General features: G+C 38.1%; 1 protein-coding gene across 2 annotated transcripts in view; it reads left to right on the top strand.

Moving 5' to 3' along the window:
• SDCBP (syndecan binding protein) overlaps positions 1 to 19,605 on the top strand; it is a 33,341-nt gene that overhangs the window by 12,413 nt on the left and 1,323 nt on the right. Inside the window, exons 2-8 of one of the 2 annotated variants that reach the window (XM_019756951.2) lie at positions 1,848 to 1,913; positions 6,880 to 6,958; positions 8,666 to 8,775; positions 14,015 to 14,173; positions 16,055 to 16,230; positions 17,649 to 17,820; positions 18,606 to 18,697. In XM_019756951.2, the coding sequence (XP_019612510.1) occupies positions 1,863 to 1,913; positions 6,880 to 6,958; positions 8,666 to 8,775; positions 14,015 to 14,173; positions 16,055 to 16,230; positions 17,649 to 17,820; positions 18,606 to 18,697 (839 nt within the window). In that variant the 5' untranslated portion in view covers positions 1,848 to 1,862. Of the gene's footprint in view, positions 1 to 1,847; positions 1,914 to 6,879; positions 6,959 to 8,665; positions 8,776 to 14,011; positions 14,174 to 16,054; positions 16,231 to 17,648; positions 17,821 to 18,605; positions 18,698 to 19,605 lie in introns of both variants that reach the window. The other variant, XM_019756950.2, reaches the window with a different exon arrangement.

Below are 19,605 nucleotides of genomic sequence, written 5' to 3'. Positions count from 1 at the left end.
AATTTGAACAGTGAAAGTTTAATGTACAGAATTACAAAGTTTACCATGATTGAAGAAACGGATTGGCTAGTAAGAAGTAAAGAGGACTTTTTAATTTAATTTAATTTAATTTTTATTAGTTTCCAGTGCATAAAACAATGTAATAGTTAGACTTTTATCATTTATATCCCTCACACAGTGATAACCCCCCTCCCCCCATCTACTACCCCTCTGACATCACATACAGCCATTACATTTCCACTGTCTCTAGTCCCAATGCTGTACTCCACTTCTTGTAACTATATATATATATATATATATATATATATATATATATATATATATAAAATTACAGTTGACATTCATTATCGTTCAGCTTCAGCTTCAGGTGCACAGTGCAGTGGTCATAATGAATACAGGAAGAGCAGGTTTAATAAGCATCTGCTAACCCTAGGGCTTGAGATAGAGTACCACAGGAAGATCCAGGCCTTGTTGGAAAGAGTGCAGCCATCATTCAGTGGATGGTAAAGTTGCTGAGATACCAGACTCACTGGAAATCCTCCCTTTGGGGTGTTGGGGGAGGCCATTCACAGGGAGGTGCTGCACTTTGGAACTGGCTGCAAGCCCGGTGAGAGCCAGAGAGAGCTACTCAGGGGCAGATGCCTTGCTGGCGGCTGCTGGGAAGCTGCTCGGCTGAGTGGGTGGAGGGGGGTGAGCTGTGCACTGCAGGGGGCTGGTCCTTAAGCTGGTCCCTGTGGGAGCCAGATGCTAATGCTAGAGAGGGCAGGTACTGCAGGAGCCTGGCTGGAGCAAACCTCCTCCAGGGTACCTCTAGCTCCGTTTATTGACAAAGCTTAACATCATGCCCTCTGGCAAAAGAGCAACATTTAAAAGGCCTTTCAGTTTTACAGAGAAGTCAATAATGGTGGATTTGGAGATGGGAGGTAATAAATTGATAACCGGCTCAAGAATCTATGTCAATCCCTCTACCAATTTAGGTATATTCTTTTATGCTGGGTGTAAAGAAAGTACCAGGTATTCATCTCAATATAGCTAGACAAAATTTCAAAATACATGGCATTGGAATACTTTTAAAAAATTTTGTTTTAAATCACTACAAAAAGTAATCATGGTCACTAAACAGCATTGAACAATATTGACATGTTTAAAATGTGAAAATTTCCCTCTTATCCCTCATTCCCTTACCATCTATTTTGTTCATGTCTCCTGAAGATAAAACTACTAACAGGTGGTATACAGTATGTTGTTTTTTCTATATACAGTTGACCTTGAATAACGGGTTTAGAGGACCAGACTGTCCTCAAAATCGAAAATCCGAGTGTAACTCACATCAGCCATCTGTGTACACGTATTCCCAACTGCAGGTGGAAATATAATCGACAAGGGTCAACTGTACATATATATGTACATATGTGTGTACATGGATATATATTTTTCCTAGTGATAGAGGTTTTATAGATAGAGATTGCATATGAGCTGTTTTTAGTTTTTTTGACAGAAGGATGTAATCCTCACTCAGTTGCCAAGCACTTGTGTACGTGAGGTAGATCATATAACAGTTCTCTGCTATTCTAAACTTTTGAAATGAAGGGAATTGTACTTAAAGGGAAGTTTAAGATCTGTAACGGGTATATTTTGATAGTAGTGGTAAGGGTGGGTGAGGTAGTTTGGTAACTATTAATCAGTTAATTTTTAGTACAACCTAAATGTTCATTTTTCCATGTGTTTTGCAATTAAATGTTTCTTATTGTGTTAAACATTTACACGTTTATGTCTATGTTGCTGGTTATCATACTATTTAAATTTCAATGAAATTTGAATCAGAAATTTTTTTGTTTTTTCTTTAGAAAAATCTTGCCAAAATGTCTCTGTACCCATCTCTTGAAGACCTGAAGGTAGACAAAGTAATTCAGGTATGTTTTGTTTAAGTGCTTCTTTCTCCCGTGCACTAGGGCATACATTTTAGTGTCAGTTAAAGTGAAGCATGAAGCTTAAATAGATGTATTTGTTCACTTTTACACTTCATGCACTTTTATTTCTCAATTAATTGCAGACTAAAAAGTTACAGAAAAGCTAGCAATTCTTTTTCGTTTCGCTGTGAATGAATGGATATAGGATATTATTTCTTTAAAACTGGACTTAAACTATTCAAAGATAACTTGATTTTATGACTAAAATTTAAATTCAATACAACATATGAATTGGTGAAATACACTCCAACTTTTTACGTGTTCTAGTTTTGTTTAAAATTAGTACATTGTTCTTTTGGATCTTCAGGTATGACCAATCTTTAAAATAATTATTTGCCTTGTCTTTGAAGTTAAAAATTATAGAAATAATGAAGTGTACATGTTGCTTATAGAGAGTAGTAGTGGGAAAGCACACTGAAAGCATAGTGATTTATTTCCTTTTAGATATAAGCAGCACACATTTCATGTGTCCATGCTTTAAATAACCATGTTAGAGATTACAGTACTTCTAATTGCATGAAATCAAAGCTTTTTGTAGTCCTTTCATGTATTAGCTTTGGAGATGTGCTTCTGCTGAAGAAGGTTTGAGACTGGGGTCAAGTCTTGCTATTTTGTACATTTTTATTCTTTTTAACCAGAGATAATTTGTAGTATTTAATGAACCCATCTTGTTTCCAGTTTACTTTCACCTTGATCTCTTATAAACTCAGTTTTTTCAGCAGTTGTTTATTCTTTTAATTTGACAAGATAAATGTCTTATACTTTTTTATTCCTAAAATCTTTTTAATATAAGTGTGATGGAATTTTTTGAGTTGTTTTTACTTCCAAGTTTCTTACCTTAAAGATCATTTTACTTGAGACCTTGACCTCAGTTTACTTTTAAGTGAGATTTACTTCTTAATAATTATTAAATGAGCATAAAGTGTTTATTTCAAACTTGTGAGAAGTCTTAAGCTATCTCAAGAATGTAAGTGTTTTTAAAGCACCTTTTTAGGGTGAAAAAAATTCTAGCAGTACTAACAAATATGTAGCTGGAATGATTAACTTTGTAGTAATGATTGGATGAATATGGGGGTAGACCAGTAAACACATATTTTCCATCACAGATCCACTGTGGATATTAAAATGTGGTTTGTAAAATCTCTGAAATCTACTGTTCAGCTGCCAAGGCTTTGATGCCTCACAATTTCAAGTGGCCTATTCAGTCATCTTAAATGCTCTCACTTCCTTCTTCAGTATTTTGTCAGTATTTTTCTCATGTGGTTTTTATTTCCACAAAGTTCATCTAAACAAGCACATTTCCTTTTTAAAAAGCCTTTATCTGAAATATTTAGCCTTCAAGAATAACAATTAATGGTGCTGCCAGGCAGCTCAGGTAGTTAAAGCTCTGTGCTCATAACACCAAGGTAGCTTGTTTGATTCCCACATGGGCCAGTGAGCTGCGTCCCCTACAACTAGACAGAACAACGGCTTGACTCGAAGTTGGAGGGAAAGGGGGAAGGGGAAAAAGGGAAAGAAAAAAAAAAGACAATTAACCATGAATGTAGCCATTAATATGACATCAGAGCATTAACTGATAAGGATTTGCAGATGGATGGAACGAATCACTAATCTTTCATTCTTTTTTGTTCATTTTTATGGAATCAAACTCTAAATTAACCATAGATCACTTCAAGCAGAGGTTTTTGATTTTTAAAACAGCAGAAAAAGAAGAAAAGAGTTGATATTGACAAATAGTGGATTGGAAAATAAAAGAGGGCTACAGCCTACATCAGGCTGACCTCTTTAAGGAGAAGCAAATTATATGGATATTTCCAGTGGAAGACCTTTTATGTTTTGAGCAGAAGTCTAGTGGCTTGGAGATATAACAATGAGTAAAGAGGGGGAAACATTTTGTTTTCTGTTTTGTTTGTTTTTATTCTCACTGGATTACAAATATTCCTAACCTAGTTACCAAAGTCTTGAACTGTTTTCTTTCTTTGTTCATTTTTCATGGTAGTTGATACTTAGGTTTATTTTTGTTCTTGAGATGCCTCTGCAGAGGTGGTATTTATTTTCTCATCTTCTGACCTTTTATATCATAGCAAAGCTAAATTGCTGCCAGTGAACTGGCAGTTCATATTTTGTAAACTGTTTTACAATACCCATTAGGCTGTGGCTTTCAGCATCACGTGATCTGTGAACCTCTCTATTATGAATCCTTAACAGGAGTCTGTGATTGCTATACCTATATAAAAAAAGCTTTTAAGAAACAATGATAAAGAGATTCAGTACTCATCAGTTTCCTAACCCAGTGAGCAGAGGCTGGCAACGGTGACTCCATGAGTGTGGTCCCTCCACACTCTGTCAGTAACGGCAGAGACAACATGCCCTGGCAGTAACTGTGCTCCTTCACAGTTAGTTTTTAAATAGTTTGAAAGTTCAAGTAAGTGTGAAACAATTTGCTACATTTAATGACTCATAGTCCTTAAGCCCTTGTTGTACCATTATTCCTCCAATAATGTACCATAATTCCTCCAGATTACGTAATAATTCAATATATAACTTTGCAAAGAGCTTTTTATATATATTCTTCAGTATTCCTTGGATAAGAGTAATAACAATGAATGAAAGAATAGAAAATAATAACCAATCTAAAAAGGACCAATTTTTTTAAATTAATAAATTGTGCCTTTTAGAGCAGTTTAAGGGTCACAGCAAAACAGAATGGAAAGTACGAAAGAGTTTCCATTTTACTTCCCCTCCCTATACAATGCACATCTGCCCCACGATGGGCATCCTCACCAGAGCGGTACATTTGTCACAGTCGCTTACTGACACTGACACGTTGTTACCACCCAGAGTGCGTGGTTTACATCAGGGTTCACTTGGTGCGTACACTCTTGGTTTTGACAAATGTATGATGACATGTGGCCATCAATTGTAGTATATCAGATACTTCCACTGTCCTAAAAACTTCTCTGCTGTCTTTTCCTCCCGCTCCCCTCACCAGTCCCTGACAACTGCTGATCTTTTGGCCTCTCCATAGTTTTACCTTTTCCAGAATGTCATTTAGTTGGACTTCTACAGTAGTCAGCCTTTTTAGACTGGTTTCTTTCACTTAGTAACGTGAATTTAAGTTTCCTCCATGTGTTTTGTGTTTTCCTAACTTGATAGCTCATTTTTAGTTTAGAACAGTATTTTTTTTTTCTTAGCTGTTATCCAAGAAGTAATCCACGGGGCGCTAGTTTTCTTTCAGCTGATACCTGGTCAAAGAACTTTAAAAATTCAACACATTTTGAGTTTGTGAACTGTTACTTAAAATTATAAAGATTTCCATGCTGCTTTTTATTTCAACTTAGAATGTGACAAGTTATAAAAAATAAAAATGGCTCAACACACATATCAGAACACTTCCTTATGAGTGAAGTACCATTCAATGCTTTTATCGGCTGTACTTACTTAAATTAAGATCTGATCTCTCCAAGGGTCTTTTTTTTTTTTTTTAAAGTGAAGTGATCTAATGGCTTTTTTTCCTTAAATTTTTTATTGGAGAATATTGGGGAACAGTGTATTTTTCCAGGACCCATCTGCGCCAAGTCAAGTCATTGTCCTTCAGTCTAGTTGTGGAGGGTGCAGCTCAGCTCTAAGTCCAGTCGTTATTTTCAGTCTTTAGTTGCAGGGGGTGCAGCCCACTGTCCCATGCAGGATTTGAACCAGCAACCTTGTTGTTAAGAGCTCACGCTCTGCTGAGCCATCCGGCCGCCCCCCCTCCAAGGATCTTTTGGACTACTCTTGGTGTTAATTTTAGGGCTAGGTTGAGATAAAAGTATAAAATTACTTAATCGACATATTTCTGCTTTTATAAAACGTGATATTAGAGATGGGCATACAACTTATTCCCAACCTTATTTCTAACTGACATATGGCTAGTTCAGAAACTCAGATCTGTCTGTAAAGGAGAAAGGATTTCTGTCAGTGGAATACTGAAGATGACATGGGCTACACAGGCAGCCCAGAGAGGAGTTCCTGGCATACTTGCGCATGTATACGTTGTTAAAGTAATTTCGGCAAGTTTGCTTAACAGTTATAAATTATATTCTTTTATCATCATTCTTTTATTCAGTGATAAAGTATGTGTTTTTCATACATTGTAATGTTTTTTAATTTAGTATAGTGTAACACCTTCTTATACTTGCTAAAGTGAAGATAGGTTATTTCAATAGGATATGCTAAAATGGCAAACTAAATATTAGCAACTTAATAGGTATTTAAATGTATAGGCGGTTTCTAACAGATGACTTTTTATGTGATTACAATTGAACTCTTTTTCTTATGAAAATAAAATGTTTTTACTTAGACTAGTAAAAGATCATGGAAAATGGGTAGCTATGCATTTTGTAATACATTTTGAAAATATTAATTTATTAATCTGCAGCACCCCTATGAAATATTGGTTATAAGATATAAAGAATGGTGCTTAGTCAAGTTTTTTGTGCATGGTGTTAAAATATTTAGAATATGAAATATATTTTTGATTTGCAGATTTTCTTTGAAAAATACTGAGGGTGCCAAAAAACGTATACACATTTTAAGAAAAAAAAAAAAAAAACTATTAAATTTATGCTGATGGTAACCACTTTGAGCACCTCTTGTAATTGTAGAAGTCAAATGTGACTTGTATTCGTCTTTTGTTATTGGTATATATTGAGTATTGCAATTTTAATAGTTTTTTCCTCTCTTAAAATGTGTATACATTTATTTTGGCACCCTCTGTATATTGCTGAAGCATTTGAAATTAAACTTTCTTGAATACAACTTCAATGTTTTTCTTTTTGGAAGCACTGAATTTAACTTATAAAAATGATATAAGAATTTTAAATATGTATATATAATATTGTTGTTAGAATTTTCTTCTTTTCTTTTTCAGGCTCAAAGTGCCTTTTCTGCAAACCCTGCCAACCCAGCAATTTTGTCTGAAGCTTCTGCTCCCGTCTTTCAAGATGGAAGTAGGTTTATACTTTGGGTTCATTCTCCTTGAATAGAAATGTCTTTCTTTTGCTGAAATAGGGAATCCGAGATTTTTTTTTAAAAATTATGCAGCATAAAATTGGTGGTTAAAGCTCTAGTAGTAAGAAGAAAAAAATGTTTATTTAAAAAAATAAACCTTTAATCAGAAAGTGAACTATGAAGATGTGTTTTATGGCTTAATGAAAATTACGTTAATTAAATGAAATTTTAGTCCTCATGAGTTCCTAACTTATGACTGATTCATTTATGTGAACTGTGCCCATACGACTGCTCTTCAACTTCCTGAACTGTCTTCTATGTTGGGGTGGGAGAATTTCCAACCACCTTCTTTTGGGGGAACCTTCCCAAATCCTGGAATCTCTCCATGTCTTTCTCTTCAGTCTCTTTTCCTTTTGAGTTCATAGGGATTCAGGAGAGAGACCATAAATAATATGACTTAAGATACAAAAAGAGTGTTAAGTAGGTTTTCGTGGCCTCTCGTCTTATAACTATAACGTTGTTTGTTGTAGAAAATCCATTTTAAGTCATTTTTTTTTTTGGTAAAAATCACGTGAAATAGTACCTGACTCTACCACTAAGTTAAATACTGTTAAGATTTCTTTGGAATGTGGTTAACATTCTTTGGAATGTGGTTAACATTCTTAAAATGATATGACACTAAATAAGTTTACAAGCCTTAATTTTTAAAAGAATTGTAGTTAATGCAGAAGAATCGTTTCCTAGCCATTTTTACGGACTGGATTATAAAATAGCTGCCTTGACATTTTTGTCAGTTGTTCTATATTGGAGAATCAGTGGTATGTTTACAAAATTGCTAACCAGATTGGTTTATTTTAAGAAAAAGGAAAGACAATTTACTTGGAAAAATTATTTCTACTCTTCTGAGTCTTTAGAAGTCTGAGGTTATTTTAGCTCAAGTGTCTTCATATTTTACAACTTTCATATTAAACTGTTTCTTCCCCCCGCCCTTTCTTCCGCTCCCCCACTGCAGTTCAAACCATTGTTTCTCAGACTAGCTGTGTAGGACACAGCTTCCTGGTCCATGCTGATACTATGAACCTTGGCTCCCCCTGGCTGAGACCTGGCTGAGACAGTTGGTCACCGGTCGGCTGCTCACAGCAGCTCTTACCAGCTGCTGGCCAGCCACTCACGCTGGCTGCCGGCCTCTCACGTTGGCCACCGGCCACTCATGGCACCACATGGTAGCCCATGGCAGCACACAGCAGCCAACGGCAGCTCACGATGGTTGCCGGCCACTCATACTGATTGCCTGGGCAGCACACAGTAGCCCACGGTCGCTCACGCCAACCTCTGGCTGCTCACCGCAGCCCAGCTCCTGGGAGAGCGGTTGTTCACAATCTTAGCTGTAGAGGGCGCAGTCACTGGCCCATGTGGGAATCGAACCAGTGACCTTGGCGTCAGGAGCATGGCGCTCCAACCACCTGGGCCACTGGGCTGGCCCCACATTAAACTGTTTCTGTAGTTTCCATTTCTGATTGTCATTACAGAGACAGGGAGGTGCTTTTCCAATTTGCTAATTGAAATTCATCCTAAAGTTATAAATTAATGTAACTTTTTAAACATAAGTAGAAGTCCATTATAAAAAAGTTTTTATTTGTAATATTCTATTGAAAAATATTTCATTTGAATGTGTTTTTCTTTATTCATTGATTTATTTATATTAGATCTCTATCCTAAACTATATCCGGAGCTCTCTCAGTACATGGGCTTGAGTTTAAATGAAGAGGAGATACATGCAAATATGGCCATGGTCCCTGGAGCACCATCTCAGGGGGTATGTATTGTGTAATTAATTTTGAATTACAGAAAATCATGCTTTATACATAGATATAAGTTCTTTTTGTGGCTAATTTACAGATGCGTAACTTTACCGTTGATTTCTCTTGTCGGAAATTTTAGACTGCCTTCTGAATATTACTTCTAAGTAGTCTACTTTCTTTTGTGCTGTTACCACTTTTCCAATTTATTAGGAGTTAAAAATTCTTAGCACGCCTTGACTAGTCCATTCTCCTTTGTCTTCTGCATATAGTCCGTTACTAAGACCTAGTGATGCTGTCTCCGCCACGTTTCCTGTATTCATTTTATCCAGTCCAGTCCCACTGTAACCCTCTGCAGGGTTTCTATACTTCTAACCTAGCTTGTTCCAGTAGTCTCTCACACTCCTCTTTTAACTTCTTCCAACAAACAGTGCTTACTAGCTGCTGTTAGAGTCATCATCCTGAAGTACAGGTCTATCATATCTTTATTTTGCTCATAATCTTTTAACATTTCAAGGTCTAAAGTTCCTTATAATTAAACCCCAAGTTCTAGGCTTAAATATGCTGTATCTTGTAGCCTTTTATTAAGGTCGTTGCTATAAGGCCGTAGTACTTAGCACTTACAATTACAGTTAAACACTTCATGAAAACAGAGTGCATGTCTGTCTTGTTGCTGTAACCCCAGTACCTGGTGTTTGTTTATTTGCCAAATAGTTTTGAAAACTTGCATCAGTTAGAGGTCACTTGGGAAAACAGAAATCACAGTAGGTATTTCAACAGAGACAATTTAAGAAATTAGACAAAGAGGATTAAGAATTGAAAAAAGCAATAATGGAATACATCCGTAATTGCAGAAAGTAGCTGTTCCTCTTAGCACTGGAGTAACACAGGGCAGAGATCGGAGTTGTGAGAACCAGAAGTGTGGGGGACCAGCTCCATGGAGCTGGGCCTCAGACCTTGGCGGAGGGCACACCGTTGACAGCGCTGGTACCTCAGAGGGGTTGCACTGAGGCTGGTTTTGGGAATGTCAGTAAGAGTTGGACAATGGAGTTAACTGCTGCCACCAGGCAGTGGTGACAGGAACAGGAAGGAACAAGACACTTATCCCTCTTCCAGCCTTCCGGTCTCCCTCTAGTGCCTCACGTGGTGGATGCTAACCAGAAACCCGCCGACAAAGGAAAATGTAATTTGCACATTTTAACCCCCAGCATCACTAGCTAGCGTCTAGAAGGGTGGGTTTGGAGCTGACGGGTTTGTAGCTTTTTACCTAGCACTGCCTACTCCTTTGAACTCAGTATGTCCACACACTTCAACAAATACTCTGAGTTCACAAGACAGCAATAACAACTTTATACTTTCCCCTTAAAAGATGCAAGTCTTCATAAAATTGAGGTTGAGCAAACATTTTCTATTAAGGGACCCATAGTATTTTAGGTTTTGCTGGGCACACATGGTCTCTGTCGCATATTCTTGTTTTCTGTATTACTTTACAAATTTGTAGAAATACAGAAGTCATTCTTAAGTCGGGGTGCATAAAATCAAGCCAATTACCTCTGATACCTCGAAGTTACTCTTCCCCTTTCCCCCACATGGGACAGTACCAGTTATTGTGGCCATTTCTGGGCGGTGGTCCATGGGATTGATTACTGCGCAATATTTATTATCCCCTAAGTATTCACACTCCCAGATGAGTATTTTTTTAACCAAAGATAAAAGTATAAAGTTAAACACTAATTCTTGTATTAATGTAAAAGGAAGTAGGGAAAAACAAAAAAGTTAATTGCTATGTGTACAGAAAATGTATAGATACAGCAGAGAAGGGGATCACAGCTGCTGTGATTCTTATTGTGGTAACTGGTTGGGAGGCCCGAGTCAGTATGGAGACTCCCTGTGTCTACTTCACATTCTTCTGGTCCTTTCTTTTCTAATACCTAGTGGGGTAACCTGAACCTTCATCTCTGAAGTGTCTGAATCACCAGGGCTCTGTAGTGCCCTACCTTTTTTTAATTTTTTCTTTTAATTTGTTGCTGGAGATTTTTATTAACTCTTTCCATCTAGTGAATTTTTCATTTCACATGTTATGTTTTTCTTCTCTAGATGTTCTATCTGGTTTTTATGTCTTCTATTTCTCTCCTCATTCATTGTTTCCTTTAAATCCTTGAGCATATTGAGCATATTATTATAGTAGCTGTTTTAAAAATTTGCGTGCTAATTTCATGAGCTGTAATTTCCAGATCCTTCTATTGATGTTTCTCCTGATTATGGGTTACATTTTCCTGCTTGTTCGCACACCACCTATTTTTTTAATTGAATTTGGACATTGTGAATTTTTTGTTGTCAGGAGCTGGATTATGTTGTATTTCTTTCAAGAGTGTCGGCACTTTGTCAGCGGGTTTCTGGCAGGCAATTAAGTTACACGTGCATCAGCTTGATCCTTCTAGGGCTTGTTTATACACTTTCCTGGGGTAGGTCGGAAGCATCCTCTACCGGAGGGCTAGTGGAGCCCCCTACTAAAGAAGTGTGTCCCCTCTAGGTTCTCCACTGAATGCCCTGAGGAGTCTGCTCTGGCTGGTGGGAGCATGAATGTCTCCCAACCTGCGTGAGCTTCAGGAAATGTTCTGCTGCAGCTTTCTGCCTGGCTTGTGGAGCTTCACCACATGTACTTAGGCTAGTATTCAGCAGCAGACTCGGGCTGTCTGGAGCTCAGCCCTGAAAATTCTAGCTGCCTTACAAGCTGCTTCAGCCTCCTTGACCTCTGGTCTTGGTCTCCTCAGCTCATCAAGAGCATGGTGTGCTGCATGGGGTTCGGATCTCTGTGCTCGGGGCAGAAAGCCGGTGATGCTAGGGCTCCCCTTGTGTGCTTCTCCTCTCTCGGGGATCACTGTCCTACGCTGCCTGTTGTCCACTGTCCAAAAATGCTTGCCTCCTATGTTTCTAGTTTTCTAGTTTATGGCAGGAGGTCAGTCTGGCTCCATCATGACTGCAAGCAGAAGTCTGCTTTTCTGTTGATTTTCCTGATGGACATGGAAGACCTAAAAGGCATCTCCTGGGTTCCAAATATAGTCTGGAACTCATTACCTAGCAGTAACCCAGTTTCCTCTCGGTAACCAGAATTAACCACCCTAGTCTGGTCAGTAACTTCTTCTTGCCTTTGTTTCAGTGGCCTGTGAAGTCAAAAGCAATTAGGTGGCAGTCTTCTTATACAAGGGAAACACTGTTGGGTCCCCTGCTGGAGGCATTCCTCCCTTGTAAGTAAGACCTCCAAACTGCAAAGCTCAAAGATGGGGGATGAGATGCAAAGGTGTCATGCATGGGTGTTTAGAGGTAACAGTGAGAGGGAACATTCCAATGGCCACGCCTTGGTTTCTACACCCTATATTTGGGCCTTGGAAGACAGTACATTATGTGTTTGGTTGCTCATTCAAAGCTTATATTGTATCCTGTAAGGTAGAAGCCCAGCTGCTCAACATGCTGTTCTTCCCCAGGCACCTTAACTGAGTGGAGAGGAGAGCCAATAGCGTAAGAAGTCGCCCACACCAGGCACTGTGCTACGTGTGGTAGAATAGTTAGGATAGCGAACCACCATGCCCTGCCCCTCCCCACGCTAGCGAAACTCAGAATTCTAAACAACTAAACCAATACTTACGACATGTGGAAGAAGAGTAAGTGAATAGTCTGCCAGGGCTATATTTCACTGTGGCGAGAGTGTACATTCTCTCTGAAAGGCTGACATTTGAGCAGAGAGCTGAATGAAATGAGGGAGTGAGGCGTGAATATCTGGTGGGAGAACATTCCGTACAGTATAGACAACTCAAAGGACTTCAGGCAGAAATGAACTTGGTAGACCTGAGAGACAGGGCCTCTCAGTGATGGGCAGAGGAAACAAGGTAGAACGTGAGAGCAGATTGCATTGGAGGCGGGTGGTCAGGGCCAGGGGTCTGTGGCCTTGGAGACCACCGTAAGGGGTTGGGAGCTGAGTTGTGGGAGTGGCATAATCTGATTTTTTTAAATAAAAGATTTCTGTGCTTGCTCTGTGGAGATTGGATAGTAGAAGGGCAAGAGTCTAAGCAGAGAGACTGTCTAGAAGGTCATTGTAGTGGCCCTTCCAGAGATGGTTGCTTGCTTAGGATGGCAGAGGGGGCAGAGGTAATGTGGTCTTGAGAATGGTAATAGTAAGTAAGAACTCATATAGGTACTTTAAAATACTTGCTGGAAAAAATAAAGATTTCTTTTCCAAGAATTAAACCTACTGTAAAGGCCTTCCGTTTGTTCTGTACTCCAGCTAAACTAAATAATAAATTTGCATCTGAAGTTTTTCTTTTTCTATGCTATTACTAATTTTCCTTTGTCTCATAGCTATTTCTTTTGAATCTTTGTAATCCTTCATAAATAATAGTTTCTGGCGCTGTGTTCTGATTTCTAGTATAGTTGTATGTGGTGTGTGTGTGTTACTCCTGGTAGACTATCAGCTTTGAGTTCTGAAAAAAAAAAAGTTTGCAATCCATGGTGTATATGTAGCTAAGGTTCCTCTTTCCTTGTCATTGCCACTCTGAGGAATGGAGGTTGATCAGAGCTCTTTATGACAGATTCCAATTAAGAGGTCTTGGCGAGCTCTTCCTTCACTGTCTTTTTAGTTGAAAAAATAAGAAACCAGGTTTAGTCAAGAAAACTTGAAAATACAAGAAACTTGAAATATATATGGTACCTGCCATGAGTCCCTAAGTTAGATATTCTCGTTTGTGCCTACAATTGGGTAATCCACAGGTATTTACTAAAGGGGACGAGAAATAATATTAGTCCTATGTGCCAGCACTCACGTAACATGCACTTCTTTTAATCCTCACAGTGGTACTGGCAGGTGAGAAGGTTGCTCTTTTATAAAAACTCTGAAAGGGTGACTAGATGCTAAGAACCAGACCATATAAAAGTTCAAGGCCTTTAAGTTCAAGGATAATACATTTGAGTTGAAGACAAACCAAAATACACATGAAATAAATGGCAGTGAATTCAGAAGGCTGCAGACAGAGAGTAAGTCATTGAATCTACCGGAGATGATAAATGTGGGAATACGTTACCTGGAGAATTAGTAAGTAAAAACCAGCGTCATTTTTGCATAAATCAAACCTTATCTGAAGAAAATTTCCAGATTACTTTTTGGGAAACCACAACTGAGTATATTCAAGTTATTTATCATTTTAGATTTTTTTCATGGAAAATGTTTGTAAATATTGACACATTGTATGTTTTTGGCAGCAGTTGGTAGCAAGACCTTCCAGTATGAACTATATGGTGGCTCCTGTAACTGGTAATGATGTTGGAATTCGTAGAGCGGAAATTAAGCAAGGAATTCGTGAAGTCATTTTGTGTAAGGATCAAGATGGAAAAATTGGGCTCAGGCTGAAATCTGTAGATAATGTAAGTATTTTTAATGTCTATTTGAATTTGTCTAAATAGCTTATTGGATATTAAGTGATCAATGTTAGAATAATTTAAAATGAAATGCTTTAATTAGCTATAATGGTGTATTTATAATTGAGAATATTTTAAATCTGCTAACTTAAATTTTTCCACTTGGAGAGATGCCCTGTTTTGAAAAGGCAGAGTTGGGACTTCCAGCGTTACTATGCGTGCATATATTTTTTTCTTTTTTGAGTCTTCTCCCTGGAATAAAGTTCACTGGTCTGTACATATTACAACATAATTTATATGAATAGAATTCTGGCATTGAAATAGGGCAACATACATAGAAGTTAAGAGAAGACTGACCAGTGAGAATCAGTGTCTTACGATGAGTATTTTTATGCCAAATGATGATCATTTAACTTGGGAAGAGATTTTGCAGTTTTGTTATTTCCATCCTTCAATTTGAATTTAATAGGTCATTTCTGAGCAAAGGTGGCTTTCTAATTAGGGCAGCCTTACTTTATAATGACACTACCTCTCCTCTTACTTTAGTGGAGAAATCAAACAGGGTTACTCTGAGGAAGCGTTCAGGTTGAGGATATACCCAGTGTTTACCCCAGTGTGGTTGTAGGCATTGCCTGTTTGGATTCCTTTTTAGTCTCGAAGTCTCAGCTCATTGTGTCCAATCTTTCGCATAGGAAATGAGCATGGCGCATTGTGGGAAATGGCTGAGGCTGATATTGGCAGGAAGCCCCAATCTTGCCTGCCTCCCCAGAGGGCTGAGGGCATTGATGTCTTTGCACACTTGTAGTTTACTCAAGACAGCATGCTTCTTTGAGCAGCTCTGACTTTGCTGCTCTCCCTTCCTCTTCAGTGAATAGAGTATTTGCTGCCCCTTCTGCCAGGGTTTCTTCTGCGCTCCTTCCTCTGTCCATCCTAAAGAAATTAGATGCTTTTCATAGGCCCTTGCCCCCCACTGCAGTTATCCTTCCAGTGGATTTGTCCAGTTGGTCAAAGCTCATTGGTCAGGCCGCTTTACAGAATGCTGCCTAGTTTCCATGTACCACCCTAAACTGACGTGGAGGACACAGACAGAAGTCATGTCTGACCCAGCTTAAGATGGTTGATAGGGTCTAGCCTTGTAGATCCTTTCACATTTTACCAGGTTTGCTCTTCTTTTATACTTATTTGTTTAGATTTTGTTCAACATGTGAGATTCAGAATTTATATAAGTAAAAATATCCATATGGGTTTAGTTCTTAGTTAAAATGCTTGAGTTACTTCCTAGTGGATTCTTTGTAAGAACTATAGTGGTATTGAATGTGCCCACCTTTTTAGGCTGTTTAATAAATCATAAAATCTTACTTGATTATGAATAATTTAGCAAATGGATAAAGGAATCCTTTAGCTTGAAAGGTATCATTAAACTATCATAAAAGGTATCATTAAAGTATCATTTTTTAAACTGTAAAAGAAATCACGAAATTCCTAACACTTGACTCGCTTTCCCCTAAATAATGATCATGTGGCGAACACCTATTTGATTTTCTGTCAGACTCATAGAAGCTCACATTTATTACAATAACCCTACTTCATTTTCCTAAGTCTTTTTATTCCAAGTTGAAGGGCTGACTGAGACTAGCCAGATGGGTCCTGATTTGAGGTAGAAATCACCACTTGAGGTCTCTCTTTTTTGCTTTATTTCTGGGGGTTATTGCCTTGATAAAATTTTTGGTTTATTTTTGGGGGGTAGTGATGCATATACTCATGTAATTTTTGTTTGTTTTTTCACTAGGGTAGATTCCTAACCCAAACAGTTGGTTCCTAATTTTCTAGCATTTTAAAACTATACCATAACAGTGGTAAATGACCAGTTATTGTCTTCTCCTGTAGGGTATATTTGTCCAGCTCGTCCAGGCAAATTCTCCAGCCTCGTTGGTTGGTCTGAGATTCGGGGACCAAGTGCTCCAGATCAATGGGGAGAACTGTGCAGGCTGGAGCTCTGATAAAGCACACAGGGTGCTCAAACAGGCTTTCGGAGAGAAGATTACTATGACTATTCGGGACAGGTAAGCTGACTAAACAGCTCAAATAGAAATTCAAGACTAGTTTTCCATTTTCTTACGCTTTTAAGATTCTGTGAATGTAGTATTTTGTTGCAGAAAATAATCAAATGTTTTTGATGAGCCTTAGTGTCTTAAAATTGTGATGCAGATTTTTCTCACATAGTTTGTTTTTTTTTTTTTTTTTTTAGCATTCTGGTTTTGTATACACCTCATTTCAGAGCTTACAGAAATTTGTCCTCTAAGTTACTTTCTTGTCTTAATCTGTTTCTCTAAAAAAAATAGAAAATGTCCATTGGAAAAGGAACTAAGCAGAATGGTGTCCCTGGCCTCACTTTGTCATTTACTGCTTAGACATCCCGCCGAGGGTGTAAGGGCCAAGATTCCCGCAGAACTCACAAGTGTTCTGTGCAGTTTTGAAAACCAAAGCTGGCCTGTTGGGGTGGTTATGAAGCTCTAGTTTTCAAGGTGGGGGTTGGAACATTTTATTTAGCAGTTAGTTCATTTGTAACATTTAGCACATGAAGCATGGGCCTCCATGTATTTCTTGCCCCAGCCCTCACACATGTTAAAGGTGGACCTATATCCCATTTTCACAGTTAGCTTTTGGGTTTTTGTTCTCAGATAAACTTCTGTTTATCTGCTTTTGTGTTTCCAGTTTCTCACACATGGTAGGTATTTAGTTGTAGGTGAATGCCATTTTTGCTTTCTATCTAAGGAAAAGAGTAACTTGGACTAACAGAAGGATGTAACTGTTCTAATTTTATGAAAGCACAGGTTTATCAGAAAACTCATATAATAACCTGATGGCAGAGTTGTAGGGAGGTGAGCAATCCTAACCTGCAGGACAGCTTGTGAGAGCAGATAGCCCAGATGCACACCTGCCTTTCTCTAAGGAAGTTTCTAAAATCCAGTTGTCTTTGATACTTCAAGAAAGGACATCTTGATTAATAAGTTACGCAAACTATCATGGAGAAATTTGTTTTAAATTACAGTTGACCCTTGAACAACACGGGGTTTTGAACCACACGGGTCTGCTTATACACGGGTTTAATTAATAAGTGGACCCGTGCAGTTCAAACCCATGTTGTTTAAGGGTCAAATTCTTTGCTATGATGTTGGGAATCTGCAGATGTGGCGGGCTGACTGTAGTTCAGTTTCTGCAGAGTCAGAAGTTCTGTGCGAATTTTTAGCTGCACAGGGGTCAGTGCTCCTAACCCCACCCCCTGCATTGCTGAAGGGTCAACTGTAATCTTTTGTGCTAAGGTGTTCTGTGAATGTGCAATGTCGGAGCCATACTTAGTTGCTTTTATTGGAAACACTGAGATTATTATAACAAAGCATCCAGTATGGCACAATAGAAGACATCCATTAAAATGTTTACCATGGAATTACATTTTTAATCGAACCCATTATATTTGCAGGCCCTTTGAACGAACAATTACTATGCATAAGGATAGTACTGGACATGTTGGTTTTATCTTTAAAAATGGAAAAATAACATCCATAGTGAAAGATAGTTCTGCAGCCAGAAACGGTCTTCTCACAGAACATAACATCTGTGAAATTAATGGACAGAATGTCATTGGGTTGAAGGTAAGGAACAGAACTTGTGTCTTGCTCTGCTGGCTGTATTTGTAGCAAGTGTCTTTTTCATTTGTCTGTCTAGTTGGTGCTGTTTTCATATTGACCTCCAAAACATAGAAACTCAGTGGGGAGATGGGCAACGTGGGGCCTGGGGCTCTGGCTAGGCTGTGAGCTAGCTGTATTCTTAAGCCAGTCTAAGGAATTACCTGAGCTATTATCTGGAATTGTTCCTGTAACAAGGGGCCTGGACTAGACGATCTCTGAAGTCCCTTACACTAGAATTCTGTGGAGACGTGGGCATTGAAGATTAGATGGCATTCTGAGTGAATGATTGCCCAACGTTTGCAATCGATTGTAGGAAATGAGTAATAGTTTCTGTTCATATTAGTACTTTGTTTTTATAGTTTTTTTCCTTCCACAAATTCCTGAATAGGGCTATTTTAACATCTAAAGGTTTTCATTAAGACCTGCTCATTTCATAAACGGTGGCTAAGAATACAGTTAACTGAGGGGATATGATAATATTGTATATGGGGAAATTATTTAATCTTAAGTAATAGATTTTTTTGGCTAATATATGCAACTCAGATTACTTAGCAATTTTGCTACTGCATATAACATTGTGATTCTATAGAATTAAACTTGGTAAGGAAAATAAGAAAAAATTGTAAATACCAAGGGTTAGGATTTTAGAGAGATTAGCAAAACGTAAGAGGACATACGTATTTATCAAGAATGACATAGTTTTATATTTATTAAATAAAACATCTGGAATTTTCATTACGTTTCAACAGGACTCTCAAATTGCAGACATATTGTCAACATCTGGGACTGTAATTACTATTACAATCATGCCTGCTTTTATCTTTGAGCATGTTATTAAGCGGTAAGTAGACAGTTCTTGTTGTTTATGATCATGTGACTTAGTATAAGCACTGTGCTTTCTTTTAATTCCCAAACCTTTGGTTCTTTACCTAAAAGGCATGGGTATTTATCTAAAAGTTTGAAGTAAATTGTTTAAATCAGAGGAATTGGTTTGTAAGGATGACTCCTCACAACTTCCCAAGTATGGAATAACATTCACCAAACACTTCCTAAATTTTGACATTTCCTGTAAGAAAAGGGTGCATGATCAGACATGGGCAGGCTTTCATTCCAGCTCCAATTTTCAGTAAAATGGGCTGTGGTTGCACTCTGCCTACAAATCTACTCATGGTGGTTCATGATGGCGAATTCTTGCCTATAGGGTTTTAGGAGTCCCAGTTTTCATTCTCGAGCATCTCAAGAAGCTTACAGAGGTGTGTGGAGGGTGAGGGCTGGAAAACTCAGTAGGAAGACTGCAAAAGGGGAAGCAAGGGTTATCGTCCCTAGTGCTTTTAAAATCCTATTTTTGCCAAGCGATCTTAGAATCCTTTCAGAATCTATCTTGTATGTAGAAATAGAATTTAAAAATTCAAAAATACAACTCCTGTAATGAAAGTTTTGTTTGTTTCAACTTCTGGGTAGAAGGTAGCTAGCTACTTTTGGGGTAAAAAGCGTTATTGTCATCACTGATCATTCTAGAGTGCTCTCTTTTAAACTAGTGATAGTTGCCCCCATCCCACCCCCAGTTTCCCTCCCAATTTATAACAGCATTGTGATTTTCTTTCTTTTTTAAATCATCAGCCTTAATATACAAGCACCTCCTTGTAGGAGTATCTTATCTAACTTTTCTAGTCAAGGTCCAGATAGCCTTTCACACAGGATATTTGCAAACAACTAGATTACATGAGACCCTTAGATCAGAACTCATTA

Source organism: Rhinolophus sinicus, linkage group LG14, assembly GCF_036562045.2.
Source record: "Rhinolophus sinicus isolate RSC01 linkage group LG14, ASM3656204v1, whole genome shotgun sequence".
Taxonomy (NCBI): Eukaryota; Metazoa; Chordata; class Mammalia; order Chiroptera; family Rhinolophidae; genus Rhinolophus; species Rhinolophus sinicus.
The sequence above is the reverse complement of the archived record's forward strand: the minus strand, read 5'-3'. Positions and strand labels throughout refer to the sequence as shown.